At 38.7% G+C, this 9,898-nt stretch overlaps 1 protein-coding gene across 1 annotated transcript in view; it reads left to right on the top strand.

Annotated features, from left to right (window-relative positions):
* THY1 (Thy-1 cell surface antigen) overlaps nucleotides 1-7,477 on the top strand; it is a 29,684-nt gene extending 22,207 nt beyond the window's left edge. The window contains exons 3-4 of the mRNA XM_082274462.1: nucleotides 701-1,048; nucleotides 7,137-7,477. Of these exons, the coding sequence (XP_082130588.1) occupies nucleotides 701-1,048; nucleotides 7,137-7,246 (458 nt within the window). The 3' untranslated portion in view covers nucleotides 7,247-7,477. The remainder of the gene's footprint in view (nucleotides 1-700; nucleotides 1,049-7,136) is intronic.
* Nucleotides 7,478-9,898: the final 2,421 nt, after the last annotated feature.

The following is a 9,898-nucleotide window of genomic DNA, read 5'->3' on the forward strand; positions in this document are numbered from 1 at the left end:
CTTTTTATGACAAAAACTTGCAAATAAGCCTTTAAAATTAGGACTTTTGCTTTTTCATCTTCATGTCCCATAGACTTTAATAGAGTTTGCCTGTTCGCTAGAACTTTTTCTCTGTTTTTGATGTTCTGGTGCGAACCCAACAGGGGGGTGTTCGGCCCAACCCTACTTAACATCCATAGCAATAGGAGTGGCATCAAAGAGCTAATTGCTATGCATTTTTTTTAAAAATCATCACTGTAACAACCATGGCAGCTGGTGAATACAATTGGAAGAGTTGCTAGTGCTCACAAGAATATTAAGTTTACCAAATACATATTAATATAATTATATTATTATAATTTACAGTACTATTAGTTAAAGTAGTATTGCTTAATTTATTTATTTTTTTTAAATAAATATTTGAACGTCGATAAACAACCTAAAACTTTATTAAAACTAAAACTTGTTACGGGGTCTTATTTTGCATAATATTTCTTTGTGGTCTGCATAACTGTGAAGAAAGGGGGGGGGGGGGTGGCGGTATGATGAGGCAGAGGTGTGCTCTTTCACTACACATTTAGTGCTATACATATCCCTCTTTCTCATTGGGGGGTATGTAATGTATGGCAGGTGCTCTTTTCAAGGTAAATCTCATAATGTACTATATGCTAACCAGAGGAAGTTTTAATTTGTTTATTTACAGATATTCATTTTTTTTTAGTTCTGCAGGCATCCAATGAGCAGAAAATCACACGCCTCACAGCATGTCTAACTGGACGTGGTCCAAAACTAAGGATTGACTGCCGATATCAGAACGTTACAAACGGTCCCTTAAAATATGAATTCAAACTGAAACGTAATAAAGAGCCCGAGATCATTGTTTCTACAATAAACCTTAACTTCTTCACTGACAAATATCACAACCGAGCCACTATTTATACAGCACGTAGTCTTGTTCAGCTGCACATTGAGCGATTCAATGCCTCTGACGTTGGTCTCTATTACTGTACTCTAAACATTCCTAATGACCTCACTGTGAACCAAACAGCCCAGATCAGTGTCCAAAAAGGTGAGATGATGAATGCTGTTGGAGAATTGCATGACATTATGAAAATATACTGTATGTATAAAAATGCAATCATTTCACATGCATGGACTGATAATCAGGAAATTCTAGTTGCTGGAGTCTGGGAGCATTTGTGGTGTCCTGGACTTCATGCACACGAGGTACTACATTTAGACATGTGCGGTCCGTTTCGTTCCAAATAAATATTCGGAAATTTTTTTTGTTATTCAGAGATTAGGATATATCCGAATCCCCGAATTACAGTACAAACTAATTTTACTGAATTCTCAGAATAACAAAACAAAATTTGTCCGAATTTCCGAAATTCGATGATGAATTTTTCATCGAATTCCATTTGAATTCCAACTGTAAACACATTGTTAAAAACCAAAGACTGTGTGTGTTATTAGCGTACTATTTAGAAAAGATGCTGTTTTTTGTTAAGCCAAAGGTGAGTTAGGCTCCTTTCACATGAACGGTTAGGCCCCTTTCACAGATACGGTCCGTTTGTCCGTTTTTCATCCATCCGTTGACGGATGAAAAATGGACATCAATGCATCTCTACGTAAAAACGGATGATCATCCGTTAACATCCGTTTTCATCCGCTTTTGTTAATGTCCGTTTTTTGAAGCGGATGAATGCCCTATTTTTCATCTGTAAAAAAAAAACGGATCAGACGAAAAACGGATGTAAATGGACAAACGGTCTGTTTTTCATCCATTTTTGCATTGGTAGTGGATGTAAAAAAAAAACGGATGAAAAACGGATGAAAAAACGGATACATTTTGATGTGGCTGAATTGATGAACTGAACGGGACCATATGTGTGAAAGGGGCCTTAGCCTTGTGTGTGGAGACAGAGCTGTCAGGTCCCCATGCATCTCTATGGGGGAGTCGGATGGGAACAGACCGTCTGATCCCATCCGATCCGCTGAACGGATAGAAAATAGGGTTTCCATCTGTCCAGATTTGACGGATCGGATCGGATGTCAGCGGACATGTCTCCGCTGACATCCGATGCCCCATAGAGATGTATGGTGTGACCGCTCAGATAAACCAAAAAAAAATGACAGGTGGATCTGGATTGTCCGCCTGTGTGAAAGGGGCCTTAGATTTCAGCTTTTAGCTGTGGAAAGAGGAACTTATTTACAGCAGCTAAATGCAGACAATGCATCCCTATGGCCCCATCCACACACTGTATTTAGCAACGTTTTAATAACATACCGTTTAACCTCCTTAGCGGTATTCCCGAGCGTGGCTCGGGGTTAAATTTCAGAGCCAAAAGCGGTAACCCCGAGACAAACTCGGGGTACCGACAGAAGCATCGCTGGATCCTGTAAAAGAGGTTTCTTACCTTGTCAACGGGATCCAGCGATGTGTCCGGCGGTGTCTAGCGGCGGTTCTTCCTCCCGATCCTCTCCATGCCCCGGCTTCCGTCTCCTGCGACGTGACGTTCGCAGGGGGGTGGAACCGGCGGCAAATTCAAATGTAAAAACACACCAAACACACTGATACCATTCAGTGCCCTTTCCTGCAGTTTTACTGTACTTTTTATGTATATATATATACAGTATATATATATATATATACACGTATATATATATATATATATATATATACGTAATTCTTGTGAATGAGCAGCCCAAACCAACTGTATACATTATATATATATATATATATATATATATATATATATATATATATATACGTATATATATATATATGTATATACGTATATATATAATATATGTATACATAATATATGTATACATACATATATATATATATACATATATATATATATATATTATAATATGTAATAAATGTATACAGTTGGTTTGGGCTGCTCAGTCACAAGAATTATATGCAAAATAATGGTACCGCTTTCAGCACCTAAAATCCAAAAGAATCATGCCGCCAGGGAGGTTAAGAAAAAAAGTTGACAGCATCCAGGAGTGATGTACCACAGCTTTCTGTATATAAACGTAGGTAATCGCAGTACAAAGAAAAAATAAGTAAACAGTTGCTATACAAAGGGCAAGAATTTACTACTGCAGCTAAACGCAGCCGCATGTAAACGCACGTAATCGCACATAATTGCAATGTACAAATGTGAATAATCTTTGTGCCAGGAACCTTGGAATCTCAAAATAACAAAACATGCTTTTACCAGCGCCACAACAACCACCCGTGTGAAAGGGGCCTTAAAGAGTCATTATAATCATTTGATGAAGATTTATCTTTTGTTTGTTTCCTTTGCAAGTCTAAAACCGATAAAAAGAAACCGGTAAAATATAAATATTTAAAAGCATTTGAAATTAACATTATTTTTTCTCAGCTGGCTAAAACTTCTGCACAGTATTGTACATAGTAAAATGTTGAAAGTAAGATACTACTTTTATTAATTAGAACACTTTACATATTTTTAATAAACACATTATTAATACAATAAAGATCAATGTGTATCAATAACAATCAGATGTTTGGTTACTCAGCTGCCGCATTGGAAAAAAAAAATCTAAAATTTTCGATTCAAAACTTATCGATTCAGATATTTTGAATGGAGGAAAATTTTTTTTTAAAAAATCTGTAAATTTGAAAAATACATAGAACGAATTCTGAATACGAATTAAACTAAACTAAAACTAAAATGAATCAACCAAATTTATCCAAACTAAGCAACTAGATTAACGTATCTAAATGAAACGAAACACGTTTTTCGTTATGCACATATCTAACAAAAATTTCTCCTATCTATGCTGCATTATTCTGCCAGAAAAAAATAAAAATAAAAAAATGCTAGTTTTGCATGTTTACAGGCATTTGACATTTGGAAGTGTTTATGGGTAAACACATTTTAATGGCTAGATTATTCATTTATTATATTCACTAGAATAAACATGTGCAAAAATTGAGACATGACCCTGTATGTGGTGGTGCCAAAACAGTTAATATGTAGAAAGAAAAAAAGGGGGGGGGGACACCTGAGGGTGATAGGACTTTAAAGGCACCCACTGTTAATCTCATAAAAAAATATACGACACTTGAATGTATAAAAACTTACAAAATTTATTGTAGTAACAGTAGAAAAATTCAATTCATAAAAACCATTGCATGAATGAGTATGCAGAAAAGTGCTAAACAGCATGTTCCTGAACCAAAAGAACTCATGCATGGCCCGACAAATATCAGGGTATGATATCTGTGGACCACAGGGACAAATGACCTCCTATGTCCGGGTCAGAAGCGGTCTATTGTATAGATTCCAATGGATCGCTACGCGTTTCGCTATGCAACTTCCTCAGGAGATCCTATTGGTGTTTGGATAATAGACATATGGTGCTCAGTATCCTCTCAGTTTGGAAAAATAGAGTAGTAATGATAACAGGATTGTTCCTGATTGGAACTGTCCACTGTGTAGATGTATCCTTCCTGTTCAGGAGCCGCAGCTCCTCCAGATGCTGATCCGGTTCTATGGGATAGCCCCTCCAGCAAGGAGACAATGGAGATGTCCAATAAACATGTACGCTGGTTTGGGGCTTTTTTTAATGCCCCTGAACGCTGCTCCAAAATACAAATGTAAACACCACAATGTGCATGGACTGAAACAGAGCTGCATTCAGAAAAAAAGCTTCTAAAAGCAGCATTTTTTTTCTGGCCGTGTGCGTGAAGCATCACCCTTGCAGTGCTAAGTTTGAGGTGGCGCCAACATAGGTTGTGGGTAGCATTGATGTTTGTAACGGTTGGCTAGAAGCTGGATTGTTGTTCAATAGCTACATTTTTCATATACAAATTGAAAAAACACCAATGTCAATCAAGTTCAGCTTCTTATATCTATGGCAGTTATAGGAAAACAAAACCTGCTAACCTTCCCATAGACATTAAAATGAATTCACGGCATCACAGTATGGCTATATTAGCCTATAGTAATGATACCTTTAAATACAATCCGTTGCAGAAAAAAAAAAAAGGATACATTTTGTTTTTATTTACCATTGCTCATTATTGACATTGCTGACTCATGTGTAAAGCATTCAAAGTGTACCTGTTGCCAGGCTGCAGACATTGAGATGTTTAGATATTCTACAAGCTCCTGCAAAGCTATGTAGCTGCAGGCACTATTAATAAATTCATCCTCAAAGTTCACAGCAGAGGCACTGCACTCATAGGCGTGCGCAGGCAGGGCCGCTGATAAGACAGTACAACCAGCCTTCCTGTACTGGGCCCAAGCACCCATCAGCTCCAAAGGGGGGCCCAGGCACCTGATGAGCAGGAGGGCCAACTGTACTGTCTTATCGCAGACATGAATCCTCTTCTGCCTTCCCCTGCAAGCTGCCAGCTTCTCCTCCTCTTTCTCCCTCTGGCTAAACTGCAGGAGGATTGGTCCTGGCACATGTGTCCCTTCCATTTTCTGTCCAGACCCCTCCTCTCCTCTCCTGCTGGCAGCTGCTATGGGCACATAGGGAGATGTTTCAGAATGGAAAGCGGAGAAAGTAACTATGTCATTTACTGGTCCCTTCCTTTCCTGAATGAACACAGTGAGCTATCGGTACCAATCACTCCTGTGTTCGTTCATTACTGAATCATGGTAGACTGTGCAGAAGTTATCGCATCTACAAACTAGGTGAAGATTTATGTCATTTTTTTTATTTTATTTTTTACTAGTAATGGCGGCGATCAGCGATTTTTAGCGGAACTGCGACATTGCGGCAGACAGACTGGACCCCTGACATTTTTTACACTTTTGGGGGGACCCAGTGACATTATTATAATAATCAGTGCTACAAATATGCACTATTACTGTATTAATGACACTGGCAAGGAAGGGGTTAACACCAGGGGCGATCAAAGGGTTAAATGTGTCCCTAGGGGGTGCTTTCTAACTTTGTGGGGGATGGGCTTGCTGGATGAACACAGAGACCTGTGTTCCTAAATAGGAGGAACACAGGATCCCTGTGTTCATTACAGACAGAACAGTGGTCTGTTGTGTTTACATCAGCAGACCGCCATTCTGTCTCCATAGGAAGCAATCGTGAGTGCCTGGCAGACATCACGTCCGCTGGACCTGCTGATTGGCTCCCCTTGTGGCCAATCGGCGTGTGGGCGCCCCCACTAGCTGTCCCGTGAAACTACGTACAGGTACATCGTTTTGTGGGACAGAGCCGGCTTGCCGCTGTATAAGTACGGCGGCTGGTCGGTAAGTGGTTAAGCTCAACCTTTAGAGGCAGCAAAAGAAATACTTCTGGTTTGCGTTTCTGATTGGCGCTGTCTGGCAGAAAAATTTAAAACTCTCCTAAACTCATCTAAACTATGTACATGAAAAGCTCTATATGAACGTTTTTTTTCTGCCAAGGGAACTGGTGTTTTTTTAAGCCCAGTGTGCATGGAGCTGTATAAAGTCAAATGAATATACATAAATAGGCTGATTTACTAAAGGAGTTGGGAATTTGAAAGTAAAAAATTGAATGTTTATCAACTTTAATTATCTAATCATGTTGAAAGGGATCAAAGGGTGTTTTTTTTGTTTTTCATATAATTGGATAGCTGAAGTTAAAAGGGATTGTAAAGTCAGAGGTTTCCCTAGTTTTTGTATCTTAATGCATTCTGTGTGGAGCACCCTCCCCAGCACCCCCTAATACTCACCAGAGCCCCCTCTCTATCCAGCGATGTCCACGAGTGCCTCAGCCGTCCGGGACTCTCTCTCCTGATTGGCTGAGGCACAGCAGCGGCGCTATTGGCTCCCACTACTGTCAGTCAAACTCAGTTAGCCAATCAGGAGAGGGGGGGGGGTCTGAACGGTAGCTTCGTGTCTGAATGGATACACAGAGCAGCGACTCGGCTCGGGTGCCCCCAAAGCAAGCTGCTTGCTGTGGGGGCACTCAACAGGAGGGATTTTTTGAGTGAAGGTTCTCAACTCCAACAGTAAATCAGTCATGTTGAGTTGAGTTGCGCATTGGGTGCCTTGATTTACTGGTGCTTCTGATTATATACTGTATAGCACATGTCAATGCATGTATTGAGCAAACTGTCTCTGTGTAAGCACTTACATTGAACTAAACAAAGCATCTGACTATTCTTTATCATTCTACAGACAAACTCGAGACGTGTGGTGGAATGAGCATTTTTTCCCTTTGTACACCGTGGCCTCTTCTTCTGCCCCTCTTCCTGCCTATTCTCCAAGCTGGAGTCTCCTTATACTAGTAAAAATAACCTTTTGAAGAAAAAAATGTTTTATATCAACATGGAGAAGATAAGTTCTGATTTCATATTGTTTTATAAACAGCCCATGTGCATTATTATCTCAGCATATTCTATACCATTTAAATGTATATGGCAACATAGTAGTATCAATTATATAACTTCTTCATGTAACCCAATTAAGACAATTATTCATTGTACATTGTAGTAATGCCAAATCCCTACATAAGGCCAGGGCTACTGCTGGACCAATTCCTCTCCACAGCACCATGTGTGACCCTCAGTTTCTTCAGTGCTCCAACAATTGGCTATGCTGTGACACAACAACTCATCACCCTCATAAAAAAATACAAACCTATAAAAATACAAAAAAGATTTTTGATCTGGTGTCCATGTGTTATTGTAAGAGAAAAAAATATGTGACCTTCTAAAGGACTATGCAGTGGGCAAGCTTACTGATGGGCTGTGTTCTACGGATGGAGGGGCAGTGGGCAAGCTTACTGATGGGCTGTGTTCTACGGATGGAGGGGCAGTGGACAAGCTTACTGATGGGCTGTGTTCTATGGTTGGAGGGGAAGTGGACAAGCTTACTGATGGGCTGTGTTCTACGGATGGAGGGGCAGTGGGCAAGCTTACTGATGGGCTGTGTTCTACGGATGGAGGGGCAGTGGACAAGCTTACTGATGGGCTGTGTTCTATGGTTGGAGGGGAAGTGGACAAGCTTACTGATGGGCTGTGTTCTACGGATGGAGGGGCAGTGGGCAAGCTTACTGATGGGCTGTGTTCTATGGTTGGAGGGGAAGTGGACAAGCTTACTGATGGGCTTTGTTCTACGGATGGAGGGGCATATAAAACGCATCTTCCAGATCATACATTTTCTAAACATGATTACAATACTGTATGTTCTGTGCAATTCAATAAGTTTACAATAAAACATTCAAATACAAAAGGATTGAACAAAAAGTGTACTCAATTTAACAAATCTACTAAAAACCAAGCCATATTACTCAATAAATAATGCAATAGATACATTGTTTATACCTGACGATGTCAATTGAATAGAAAGCACTGTTAAAGTGTATGTTTAACCAAAAAAACAAACATTTTGGCTGGAGTAGGTAATACGTTTTTTTTCTGCCATCTATGTCATGTTGAGGAGATTTCCCTTCATGCCCTGTCCCAGAGACACAGCAAAAAGAGGAATCCATCCTTAGTACATAGAAGTCTCCTCTGAGACAACTGTCACCAGAACAGGTTTCCCATTAGTCCTTGTTCACAGCAAGGGTCCGGTGCATCCCTGTTCACCGAATCAAGTGCGAATCAGGTCTGAATTTCTGCCTGAATTCGCACCTGATCCAGAGCCAAAGACGCACAGGACCCTTTCCAAATGCGGACCGCATTGAGAGCACGTCACACTCTCCTATCATGCAAATTGGATGCAGGGAAACCCACATCCAATTCGCGTAAGTGTGAACCCAGCCTTAGATGATTTCTCCTCACCTCATTTTTCTGTGCAAACTCAAAAATGTTTATTTCCTATAACTTTTTGTACCAAAGACACTGGCCACTAGGACAAATACAGAGGATGAATATTTCCAGCTGAGACACAGACAGCAATAAAAACCAGAGAAAAAAACAGAGAATCGAATGCTTCCACATTCTTTTCAAAATAAACATAAAATTACTTTTTAATACATTTGGGTGTACAGTTATGCTACATATAACAACTTATCATCTGATCTTTCCTTTTTGCAAAGTAGAATAATTAATAATATTTTTCTTTGTATTATTAATATTCTCAAGAAATTATTATGGTTGCTATTATTATTATTATTACTACTGTATATGATTAAACTCAAATAATTATTATTATTATTAGCTCCATTTTTACTATTATTACTAAACTCTTTAGTTGTGTATTGATAAAATGAAATACTATCTTAAAAAAAACGAGTTACACCCCTCCAAGTGTATATGAATACACACTCCCACTTGCGCACTCAAAAGAATTACTAAAATTTTTATTGTCATAATTAACACCATTTTTACTATTATTTTTAATCTCCTTCGTTGTGTGTGTTGATAAAATTAAATACTGCATTAAAAAAACTAGTTACACCCCTCCAAGTGAAAATGAATACACACTCCCACTTGTGTACTCAAAAAAATTACTATTATTAATATTATTGTCATTATTAGCACCATTTTTACTATTATTTTACTTCTTAGTTATGTGCTGATAAAATTAAATACTACCTTAAAAAACTTGTTACACCCCTCCAAGTGTATATGAATACACAGCCCCACTTGTGCATTCAAAAGAATTTCCATTATTATTCTTATTATCATTATTAGCACCATTTTTACTTCTATTATTTAACTCCTTGGTTGTGTGTTGATAAAATTAAATACTACCTTAAAAAAGCTAGTTATATGAATATACGCTCCCACTTGCGCACTCAAAATAATTATTATGACTATTAATATTAATATTATTATTATTATTGTCATTATTAGCACTATTTTTACCTATATTATTTAACCCCTTAGTTATGTGTTGATAGAATTAAATACTATCCTTAAAAACTCGTTCAACCCCTCAAAGTGTATATGACTACACAGCCCCACATGTGCACTCACTGTGAGCAGCCCCTA

Source organism: Pelophylax lessonae (assembly GCF_965119305.1).
Source record: "Pelophylax lessonae genome assembly, chromosome: 12".
Taxonomy (NCBI): Eukaryota; Metazoa; Chordata; class Amphibia; order Anura; family Ranidae; genus Pelophylax; species Pelophylax lessonae.